The sequence below is a fragment of the Musca domestica genome, unplaced genomic scaffold, assembly GCF_030504385.1.
Source record: "Musca domestica strain aabys unplaced genomic scaffold, Musca_domestica.polishedcontigs.V.1.1 153, whole genome shotgun sequence".
NCBI classification, from domain to species: domain Eukaryota; kingdom Metazoa; phylum Arthropoda; class Insecta; order Diptera; family Muscidae; genus Musca; species Musca domestica.
Genome location: NW_026712211.1, coordinates 748,080 through 760,979, shown reverse-complemented (window position 1 = coordinate 760,979; position 12,900 = coordinate 748,080). Strand labels below are relative to the sequence as shown.

At 36.7% G+C, this 12,900-nt stretch overlaps 1 protein-coding gene across 1 annotated transcript in view; it reads right to left on the bottom strand.

Moving 5' to 3' along the window:
• Positions 1 to 12,900, bottom strand: part of LOC131801326 (uncharacterized) — a 103,892-nt gene that overhangs the window by 15,068 nt on the left and 75,924 nt on the right. Inside the window, exons 7-8 of the mRNA XM_059119875.1 lie at positions 12,037 to 12,165; positions 577 to 1,295 (exon numbers count right to left, since the gene is read on the bottom strand). Of these exons, the coding sequence (XP_058975858.1) occupies positions 577 to 1,295; positions 12,037 to 12,165 (848 nt within the window). The remainder of the gene's footprint in view (positions 1 to 576; positions 1,296 to 12,036; positions 12,166 to 12,900) is intronic.

Sequence of the window (12,900 nt, the reverse complement as noted above, 5' to 3'; positions counted from 1 at the left end):
AACAAAGTCTTTGTAAGGGACACTCAATATAAACACCTTCAAAAATGTTTTATCTTGAAATGTACTGCATCGAATTCGGAAGCCCTGTTTGACATTCTTTAATCTCGAATTCAAAATATTTGTTCTCATTTGCCCTCTTTAGAAACACATATTTCCTTTCATCTTTTCAAAATGTAGTTTCACCATTGTCCCACATTTCATCAAAATCCAAGTGATGTCATGCATAACGCACTACGAAGAAGTGTCTGTCTGTGTGCGGTGCAGTGCGGTGCGGTGAAAAGAGGAAGCAAACCTCTCACTATTGTTTGGTGAACAATTTGGTAATGGATGTGGTCATTTTAAAAGATTTGACACTTGACATAGACACACTGGTGGTCAAGTGCACTGTGTGTGTGTGTGTGCATGTAGACACACTTACACACACTCACACACACACATAGATGCATGCATACTTGAGTATTATCTAAAACCACTATCATGAAACACAAAACCACAAACTGTGACATATTTGCCATTACACTTTTCGCCTCACTCTTCCTCTCTCTTCTACATCTACGTATAAACAGAAAAACTTACCCATTATAATCATTACAGGGTGTTCCAGGTTTGGCATACATATCGGGTACATCAAATGGTGGTTCATTCCATTCAAAGGAACTGCGACATGGATTATCCTCCCCAGGCAGCTTACAGCACAATTCACATGATTTGATCTTGTCATCTTTGGGCCCCGGAATACATTGACACGATTCCAGACCATAGGCTAAACAAATACTACCCGTACATTCACCCATATAGCAAACGAATTCCTTGTTACATATTGTCTTGTTCGGCTTATTGACCGATGGCGGACACTGAGGCATGTGACCATCACAGAAACTGGGATCCCGACAGCCGTTGTCGTCTCTGCACTTATCACCATACTTAAGTTTACAATCGCCCGTACAGCAGGGACCTTGCGAGGGACTGCACATCGCCTTCGGCGTCAGCGTGCAGGGCTTCTCATCGTTGCGCGGATGGCGTGACATGGGAAAGCAACAAGAATCTTTACAATCCTCTTCCCAACCGCAATCGCATTGTTCACCAGGTTCTACAACGCCATTGCCACAAATCGACGATTGCGGTTCGGTAAAGCAACCCTTTGTGCTACGAGCCTTGGCATTCAGAACCGGTTCAATGGACTTCAGTGAGCAGGGAGAGAATTTGTTGTTATTCTTCTTGTCTCCCGATGTGGCACGAGCAAACATTATGAAATTGCCATCTTCGCCGCCCGGGGTACACTGTTCGGGATCGTGCTGAAAGTAGAGAAGAGTGGGGAAAATTTAAGTTAATTTGTTGATTGTCAATGCGTGTAGAGAAATATATAGCTATTGCTATATAAAGAACCTCCATCCCTTTAGATATGTGTTAAACTAAGACCAAATAATAAAGATCAGTTTATATTAAGAGCCTTATACGAGCGTCGGAAATAGGTGTTCTCGAAGGACTAAATTCGATTTTTTCCAAACCTATTAAATATCTACTCTCGGAGATATAGCGTCAGAATAGGAGGTACCTCCCAAAAATTTAGATGTTATATGCACATATCTATTGATCGATTACAGATACAGTCTCCAAATCTAGAATGCGTTACGGAATTTGAAACAAGAATAAATTTGCAAAATTATATTGAAATCGGTTCAGATTTGAATATATCTCCAATATATATTTTCGGCCGATTTCATGTATTTGATGTATGTCCGATTCCATAGATATTTCGAAAGAATGACGGAATTTGGTACCAAAATAAATTTGCAAATTGTATTGAAATCGGTTCAGATTTGGATATAGCTCCCATACATATATCGTTTATTTGATGCACCAAACACGATATGTATGTTCGATTCCAATGAGATTTGGAATGGGTGACGGAATTTGATCAAAAAATATATTGACAAATTTTATTAAAATCGGTGCTTACGTAGAATTTTTATTAAATGGGCTCTTAAAAATTTGGCCAAAGATCAACTTTTTATAAAAAAAATTGTGTTTGGAGACGAAAATAATTGTTGGCTCAGTTAGTACGATACTAAGCCGAATTGTCGATTTTGTAGTGAAGATCAGACAGAAGGATTGGAAAAGCTACCATGCCTCCATAACAGTTGAGTGCTGTTTGAGGCTGATGCCATCTTTGGACCGTACATCTTTAATTATGCTGCGAATAGTAACGAATGATGAGGGCTACCGTGAGATGATATCCAGCTTTTTTTGCCCGAAATGTTGAATTGTATGACATGTGTGACGAAATATACCCATTGGTCCTATTTAGGATCTTCATAGAACCATATCGTATTTTTGGAAGTAATGTACAGGGCGTCCGATTGAGAGTTTTTCCACAAATCATATGTTTTGCCCAAGGACAAAACTTTTTTAAAATTGGTGAGCATTGGCCCAAGTTTAGATATAATCAGACCTCTGAAAAATTCTCCCGAATTTGGACAAAGAGTGAAACTCACTCGAATTCGAGTGGGGGCGCTCCAAGGAGCAAAAAAAATAGAGCAAACTAAATTTTTTGATGTCGCCCGTTTTTGAGTGGTAGATAAATTCGTTCGAAATCGAGAAGATTCTATTCTTGCCGAACACTTTTTATATCTTCCTCCACAAAATAAATTTTTCTACTAATTTTCACTTTTTTTTTTTAAATTTTATTGAATGAAAGCAAAAAATGTCGGAATTAGCATCAAATTTTAGAATAAGTTTAGATTTGTTGGAATTGGTAAGAATTATGGCCTTCAAACGGCCAATGAAACCTTCACACGCAGCCCGAAAGTTGCTCTGCGGTATTTTGGCCCCCTCCAAGCGAAACACTTGCTTGATGTGTTCGACACTTTAGTATTTTTTAGTGCCAACCATGCTTTCTAAAATACTCCAGACACAATAGTTCAACGGATTGGTATCCGGAGATTTTGGTGGTTATTGTGAGCTGGAAATGGAGCGAGGAACCTCATTTTGTAATCATTCTTGGGTGGCGCGTGCTGAGTGCGATGGTGCTGAGTCCTGTTGGAATGTCTAATGTCTGCGGCCAAAATGTTTGCGTGCCCTAGGCTTAAAAATCACCCTCCAGAATATTTTCGCGATAATATTCGGCATTTACTCTGGGGAGAGCGAACATCCGCTGTTATGGCGGCCCACACCATCACTATGGCCGGCGCTTGAGTTCTGGTGGCCAACCGAAGGTGCACATGTTCAGCTGACCTCTTTGGCAAGTAAACACGATCATTTTGTTGGTTTACAAACTGCTGGACAACGAATGTTTTCCCATCGGAGAAAACCAAATTCGGCAGTTCACAACTTTCGGCAAAGCGAAGCAACTCTTTTGAGTCAATTTTCTTTCTGTTGCGGTGTAAGTTCTTGCACTATTTTGAATTTCAATGGCTTAACCCCGAACTCATTTTTCATTATTTGCCGAATGGAATATTGCGATATGTTTAGCTCACGAGCCATTTTTCGGCCACTGCGACGAGGGTTACGATCAAGCCAGCTCTTTACCTTTCGAACCATTTCTGCTGAAGTTGCTGTTTTCTTCCGTCCACTTCCTTGACGTCGGGCTACGCTTCCAGTATCACGGTAACGAGCGATGGTACGAGACACAAAAGATTTATTCACATTTAAATGATGGAGTGCTCTAACGATAGCCACTTGTGGCTTTCCAGCCAAATATAAAGAAATCACATTATAACGCTTGAATTCCATCACGAATAACTTTTTAACATTTTTTTTAAACATTTTTTTCATCTCACCCTGTATATATTCGATCAAGTTTTCCTATAACGGCCATCATATAAGGGTACCTCCCAATATTCGACATTTTAGTCATATTTGTTCACGATTTTTGTAGTGGAAAGTATTGGTAGTTCGGCCCGGAAGAACTTGATCTTTTTTTAACTTTATTTTAAAATAATCCTTCTCGAATTCGCACTTTGTTTATTGTTACTGGTAACTCCACTGAATATCATATAGTCCGGACCGCTCGAATTTTGACCTTTCATTACGGTTTCTATATACTCTCCACCATATTATGGAGGGTATATTTAGTTTGTCATTCCGTTTGTAACACCTCGAAATTTTAAAAGTTTGACCCGACAAAGTATATATATTCTTCATCAGCATAAAATTCTGTGTCGATTTATCAATCCCCGTCCGTTTGTCCGTCTGTGGAAATAACTCAAGCTTCCGAACGAAATGAAGTAGGTTGATAAAATTTTACTCAAATGTGTACTAGTCTGCAGGACTTTTGGTATTGATAATGGGCCATGTAGGACCATTTTCTGATAAAATATATGGGCAAGATCTTCGCAATCGCTATAAGCAGGGAATATAATATAACAGGGAATATATATATAAGAGCAGTACCTAAACGTGAACCAGATTTTAAAGAAAAATATTATTAAAATATAAAATACATATAATAAAAATTTTAGCGAAAATATTCTAAATTTGTAAAAAATAAAAAAAGGATTTTTATAAACCTGGCTGTGGGATTTGAACCGCGGACCTCGGTGTGCAGCCAACTAGAAGTTGCCGTCTCTACGTTCAGAGCCATTAACCCGTCTTCCTAAAGCAGCACTAAAACAAGTGTATGCATTCGAAGCAATGTAGTTGTTGTGGACAAAAAATCCATCACTACAAAAACAAAACTTTGCTGTGAAAAAGATCTGCCAATAGAACTTGAGTCGAACCTGGAGAGTTTCTAGTGTATAATTCGCATATGCTAATTTGCAATAAGTTCGAAATATATACTACTTTCCAGAGAACGGCCCTTGTAAGCCATCATCCACACCAAATATGCCTGATGAGCCGCTTAACCAACGGCGAAACGCGTCGCATAGTGGTGAGTGTGTGATAGTGTCTATCTGGCTTTCCTTTTCACTGCAAATTCCTGATCATTAAGCTCGTCTCGAAAGAGAAAACAAACACATAAATCATAAAACATATGATCTTCGCCTTAACAAGGCAAAACTCAAAATTTATGATGTTTACTGGTAAATCAAAAATGGACGGATTAATTCGAAAATTTCAAAAATTATGGAGGAGTAGGGACTTTTTCCCTACATTTAGGTTACATTGCAATGTAAACTATTAAAACGCCTATGCACGAGTTCCAATTTTTAGCTCTACATTAAAAATCTGCTGAGTTTTTCCTTTAATTAGATTTTTTTGTGTTACAGAGCACAATTTTTATGAAAAAATCAACATTTGGAATAACAATCTGTGTGAGCACATTGGTAAATTTGCTAAAATATACGCTTCATCTAAATTTGAAATATTCTAATTGATATATCTGTTGCACAATTCATGCGTGTAATTAAATCAACAAACATTAATTTGATAATTACCAATTTTCGACTGAAAACCCGCATGAAAAATACACATTTGACATGTATCTTCATTTTCTTTAACGCACACACACACACACAACGCATACATATGTAACTTCATTCAAACCCTATGCAACGTCTGCCACGCTGCATTGCAACCGACATGGAAACGCAATAACTTAAAATGTAATTTGTCCTTGTTACAATTTAATCGATGATTAAAGGAAATTCCAAGTACCGCAAGCGTATAACAAGAAAGCGTAATGATTATATCATTGAAGCGATGCGAAAGCAGAATACGCTTAAGCACGCTAAAGCTTTTGATATGCTCTAGGAAAATAACAACAATCTCTTAAGATGAAAACACCCAGGCAAAAAAAGGGAAACTCGAGTACTTTGCGAAATGAAGAAGTTTAGGTTGGATAGATTTTCAGTGGAAATGGAAATCAATTTTAATGGGGTGGTTGGCTAATGAGATTTTTTTTAAAAAATATTGGAAAAATATTGTAGAACTTGTGATACTCGCGAGTGAACTTTGATATTTAAATTTATAAGTAATTGAAACCAAGTTTCAGTATCAGTCGGTTTTGCCGACAGATGTATTCTCTCAGCCAATGTTCGATTAATTAAATATATTTTGACTTCTGCTTTGATTATTCAAATTGTTGACCCTCTATGGAGTAGGTTCGGGAGAAATGGACCAATATTGTCCATTTCGCATTGGACCTAAATAAATATGATATAAATATTGTGACGTGCCAGGTTTTGACGACTACTTCCTTCCATTTATATATGATAATTTTTAGAAAATGTTAAAATGTGCGTGAGGTACCAGATATATGTTATTGTTTCACAAGTTATGACAGATAAAAATATTGAAAATTGTGACCCTTTGTGGGTGAGATACCAGAAGGCGTTCGCAGATATACTTGTGGGAGAGGTACCCGAAGAAATGGTCCGATCTCTAACATATTTTTAACTTATCTTGTGTTGATTGATAGTATTGAGATGTACTAAGTCTGAATAGAATCGGATGTTAAGTTCGTGTTTTATGAGCTTCATGCTTATTCAAAATTCCGACCCTTTGTGGGGAGGTATCAGAACGAGTGGAATGATATATCCCATCTTCGTAGCAGATTTTGTATTAGTAGAAATAATGGGATGTGAAAAATATGAAGACGACCGGATGCTTATTACAGATTTTATAATCGTTTTGTTTATTCAGAATTTTGACCATTTGTGTGGGAGATACCAGAAAAAATTGTCCGATTTCTACGATCTTTATAATGGATCTTGTGTTGATAGAAATATTGAGATGTGAAAAGTCTGAATGGAATCGGATGTTAATTTCGTGTTTTATGAGCTTCGTGCTTATTCACAATTTTGACCCTTTGTGGGGGAGATAGCAGATCTTGTGTTAGTAGAAATAATGGGATGTGTAAAATATGAGGAGAATCGGATGCTTATTTCGGATTTTATAATTGCATGGGTTATTTAAAACTTTGACCCTTTGGGAGGTGCCAGAAGGAATGGTCCGATCTCTACCATAATTATAACAGATCTTGTGTTGATGGAAATATTGACATGTGCCAAGTCTGAATGGAATCGGATGTTAATTTCGTGTTTTATGAGCTTCATGCTTATTCAAAATTCCGTCTCTTTGTGGGGGAGGTAGCAGATGGAGTGGACCGATATATTCCATATTCACAGCAGATCTTGTGTTAGCAAAAATAATGGGATGTGTAAAATATGAAGATGCTTATTTCGGATTTTTTGATCGTTTTGGTTAATCAAAACTTTGACCCTTTCTGGGGGAGGTACCAGAAGGAATTGTCCGATCTCTTTCATTTTTATAACAGATCTTGTGTTGATAGAAATATTGAGATGTGCCAGGTCTGAATGGAAGCAGATGGAGTGGACCGATATATTCCATCTTCATAGCCGATTTTGTGTTAGTAGAAATAACGGGAGAACAGGATGCTTATTTCGGATTTTATAATTGTTTGTGTTATTTAAAATGTTGATCTTCTGTGGGGAGGTACCAGAATGAATTGTCCGATCTCTACCATCTTTATAGCAGATCTTGTCTTAATGGAAATATTGATATGTGCCAAGTCTGAAATGAAATCGGCTGTTAATTTCGAGTTTTATGAGCTTTATGGATATTCAAAATGTATACCCTTTGTGCGGGAGGTACCTGGAGGAGTGGACCGATATATCCCATCTTCACATCAGATCTTGTGTTAATAGAAATAATGGGATGTGTGAAGTATGAAGTGAACCTGATGCTTATTTCGGATTTTATAATTGTTTGTGTTGTTCAAAATTTTGATCATTTGTGGGGAGGTACCAGAATGAATTGTCCGATCTCTACCATCTTTATAGCAGATATTGTCTAGATAGAAACATTGAGACTTACTAAGTATGAATGGAATCGGATGTTAATTTCGCGTTTTACGATCTTCATGATTATTTAAAATTTTGACCATCTGTGAGGGAGATACCCGAAGGAGTGATTCGATATATTCCATCTTCACACCAGATCTTAGGCTAATATCAATATTGTGATGTGTGTAATTTGAAGACAATCTGAATCTTACACAACATTTTAAAAGAGTTATAATTATTCCAAATTTTTGTGTGGGAGGTATTTGGTGCAGTGGACCTATATTGTCCATTTTTGGAACTGACCTAGCACTGATGCAAACATTAGTATTTGCAAAATTATCCTTTCTCTTTCTGTGCAGTAAAATATTTTATGTCAGAAGGATTGTACCGATATTGCCTATGTCCGAATAAGTTTGAAAATAATATTATAAGTTTGGACTAAATCGTATACTCCTTTCGAGAGTTATCGTGAGCACTAGTCAGCCTGACAGTTAAACCGACGGACATCGCTAGATCGTCTACAAATTTCCTGAAACGGATTTGGTTCAAAGAGACCTAGGGTCTAAGACTGTTTTTTCGATGAATCACGTTTTGGGCGTATCAAATACCTAGCCATATGGCTAAGGGTATAATAAGCCAAAAGGACCGAGGTTGGTTATTTCAAAGCTTCATATTTTTTAGCTGAAGACTCCAAAAAGTTAATTTCGGCCCAATTTGCTGTAATCTATTTCAAAGTCGAAAAAAAAACAAAAAAAAAAAAAAAAATAATAATAGGAACATAATCCTCCAATATATCTCAAACATACCATTTGCATGCAAAATTTCCCTAATTGAAACACCCTAACATTAATTTACTATCCTTGGCAAGAAAGTGCGGTATCTTTAGAGTCTATTGTTATAAATGAGTGCATGAAAGTGTATCCGACTGTATAATCTGTATATGAGTATGGCTTCCTTTTTTTCTTTCCATGGAGAGAGAGCGAGAGTGTGAAAAAATCGCCCACCATACACATACATGTATTGGTGTCATGACTATACTAACACCCACAACGAACAGACATGAAAAACACAGCGTAGAAAACTTTATACAGAAACGTATGTTTGCTAACTTACTATATTTCCACACACACACACACTCACACACATGCACACAATTTTAAAAGGAATACACAGCATATATATCATATACACAGGAAAATCAAGTTCCTCTCGACGCCATAGTTAAAAAGTTCAACGAAAAAGAGAGAATTTCATGCTAACGCGACGAACTGTAACTAATTGCATTAAGTGCATTCCACATTCATTCTACCAAAATCGCAGACTCACACAGAGAGATCTACATGCACACAAAAATGTACATATGTATGTATATGCGGAGGAGAAAAAGCAAAACAGTAACCTTCCTGGCAGACACCTATTTAAACGTTATCGCGTATAGTCGGTGTCTGTGCGGAATTTGCCACATCCTTTCCATTCGAAATGCATTGTTGCCGCTACATTTTGTTAAATACTACGTTGTATTGTTACATTTGCAGATCATGGTTTTGGGCGAAACGAACATATGAACTGTAATGGGAGTCTATTTGTTTGGGAGGGATGTTGTCATGTATTTTTTGTTGGGTAAAATTAAAATGAAAGTAATTTTTGGGGTATGAAAATAAAAATGGGGTTGTCCGCTTTAAATAAAGTATCAGGATGTCTAAGAGACATAAAATAAAAATATAGATTACCGAGATAGAGAAATTGTTTGGGGGGAGCAAAAATTTTTCGAATTGTTGATGAGTATTGTGAACATCAGAAATATTATGGTGGGAGCTCCTGCAAACAGATTCCATGCCAATCGTAATTAAAAAATTGATTTAACTACTGGTCAAATTTGATTTCAGGACACCATAGATTTCAAATATTCAGGGTGAAATGAAAAAACTGCAACCAACTTCAGACTGCTGTCATTTCTAAGCCACTCGTCCGACAGCTGTTAAAATTATTCCAGTGACAGCTCATTATATTGTTTACAAGTGTACAAAAGCATTTTGGTGAGAATTTTCCAGAAAAAAAGTTATTCGTGATGGAAGTGAACATTTAGGAAGTGAACGGAAGAAAACACCAACACCAGCAGAAATGGTTTGAAAAGTAAAGAGGCGACTTGATCAAAACCCGCGTCGCAGTGGCCGAAAAATAGCTCGTGAGCTGAACATATCGAAATATTCCATTCGGCAAATATTGGAAATGGAGCCACTGAAATTCCAAAAAGTGCAAGAAAACAAAATAGACTCAAAAGAGCTAAAGAGTTGTTTCGCTTGGTCGAAAGTGGTGAACTGTCGAATTTGGTTTTCTCCGATGAGAAACATTCGTTGTCCAACAGTTTGTAAACAAACAAAATTATCGTATTTACTTGCCAAAGAGGTCAGCTGAAAATGTGCACCTTCGGTTGGCCACCGGAACTCAAGCGCCGGCCATGGTGATGGTGTGGGCCACCATAACAGCCGATGGTCGCTCTCCATTCGTATTAATCGACCATGCCATCAGAACAAATTCCGAATATTATCACGAAAATATTCTGGAGTGTATATTAAAGCCTTGGCACGCAAACATTTTGGCCGCAGACCTGGGACATTCCAAAAGGACTCAGCACGCGCTAACCAAGAATGGTTACAAAATGAGGATCCTCGCTTCATTTCCAGCGCACAATGGCCACCAAAATCTCCGGACACCAATCCGTTGGACTATTTTGTCCGCAGTATTTTGGAAAGCAAGTTTGGCACAAAAAAAAAATAACAAAGAGTCGATCGCCCCAGCAAGCGCTTCGCCGGAATGGGCTGTATACCATGACTAGGCAAAAGAAAGATCCGAGTTTTAGGGATATCTAATTGAAATCGACTTCGAGTGACTGCCTGCGTTTCGTTTTCATTTCCAATGCCTAGCCCATCTAAACCTCTTAATATTTTGCGATCATCTCCCTCAAAATAGGCTTCTATTCCATTATCGATACCGTGTACATCTTTTTGGCCCGATTAAACTTATAACATCCCCAGCACATGGTTTTGTAAGGTATAGAAAAATATTGGCATATTAACATTTTACGTAGGAAAGTAACCTTAGTAAGGGGGAGTTCCCCCCTTTCCATTTTTTTTTTGTAATTTTCGGAATAAGATTTCTTTAAATACTAAAATTTTAGATATAATGTGGCTTGATAACAATAGGAGTCACCAAAGGGATATTTTTGATGTTTTTTTAGATGTGAGGATGTCCGTCTGTCTGTCTGATTTGATCCAAACTTGGTAAATCGTAACATTATTCCTAAACTTATATCGAGTTCGGAGATGGGTAATATCGGTCCACTCCTTCTGGTACCTCCCACACAAAAGCTGAAAACTTTTATAGAAAATAATTTATCTTATAGAACAAGAAAGGATAATTCAATTTCGTTCATGTTTTACAAATCCCAATATTTTTGTCATTGCTATGTCAGGTACGAAAATGGACAATATCGGACCAGTTCATTAAGTACCTCTCCCAATTATAACTCTTATATATTAGGAAGAGTCCGATTGTCTTCAAATTTCATACATCCTAATATTTTTATCAATGCTAGATCTGGTGTGTCCACTCTTTCTGGTACCTCCCCCACAGCGGGTCTAAATGAATAATTATGTCTCTCATAAAATCCGAAATAAACATCTAATTCCCATCAAATTTCACACATCTCAATTTCTCGTAAAACGCGAAATGAGCATCAAATTCCTTTCAAACTCGACATATTTCAATATTTCTATTAACACAAAATCTGTTACCCACAACGGGTCAACATTTGAAATAAAATCCAAATTAAGTATCCGATTTTCATAAAATCAAACGATCATAAAATGTGAAAGAAACTTCAGACTATCTTCAAATTTCACACATTCCAATATTTTAACTAGCGCACGATCTGGGTGGGGATGGTAGATATCAGCGCACGCCTTCGGGTAACTCCCGCACATAGGAAAACTATTTTCAATATTTAACGAATCTTTCTTAACTTGGTTTAGGTAAATATTTATCCCAACCAGAGGTCTGATATGAATATGGAATGTATTGGCTAACTCCTCCTCCCCCACAAAACAATATTGTCCTAGTCCTTCGATGCCTCTCCCTTGAAGGGCAACAATTTGAAAAATATCAATAATATCTAAATATATTTTAATAAACAAACACTGGTTGAGGTTATACAGCTGTCGCCAATACCGACTGATACTTTTTAAATTGTTATAAAAAAATTTATAATCCTGCTATAGTTTATTTCACTTACCGGTGATCCAAAATTATGGCCAATTTCATGGGCCAGTGTTACATGTGATACGGCCGGTGGTACATGTTTGCCATAATTTAGCAGAGTAACAATACCCGTATTGAGGGATTTCAGGGAGCCACGATAGTGCTGAAAAAGAAAAGAAAAATGATATTATTAAAAATCATGCACTGAAATTTAAGTTATTTGGGGCGTATAAATAATGTCAACTACATGTGATGATCATACGCAGTGGCGTACAACATTTCGAGCAATTTTTTTGTTCTTGGTTTTAGTGTTAAGGGAAAACGAAAAAACATTTTTGTTTTAAGAATTTAAGCAGATATTATCCATCTCAACAGTTACATAATCTTATATTTTCATATCCAAATCTTACACTTGCGTGGTTTTTGTTATTTTTTTTATTAGCAGTAAAAAACATAAACACATAACTTTAATTTTTAATACATTTTTAATAAATTTTTCTTAAATACTGGTTAACCTAGATAAATGTCTTATTCCGAGAAAAATAGGGTAATTTTGTGTGAGATATTCCTTCTTTTGACTCTTTCTATATAAAACGAAAAATTGAAGAAAAATTGAACAAAGAAAAATTGAATCTATGTTTTCTTCATAGATCTACTCGAAATAGAGCTTTCTTTTCTTTTTCTAAATGAAGTTTTGTTAAAAATGTTCGGGAAAGAGAGCATGTTTATATAAAAGTATCTGAATTCAACGGTGTACCTCTTACACGGGGACCATACCAAAACGGGAACATCTATAGAAAATTTTATACTCCAAGGATTGTCATCTACCAAATCTTCTTAAATACCAAATTTGAAACAATTTAGTGGGTAAATGTGCGCTTAGGAAAACATTGACGTA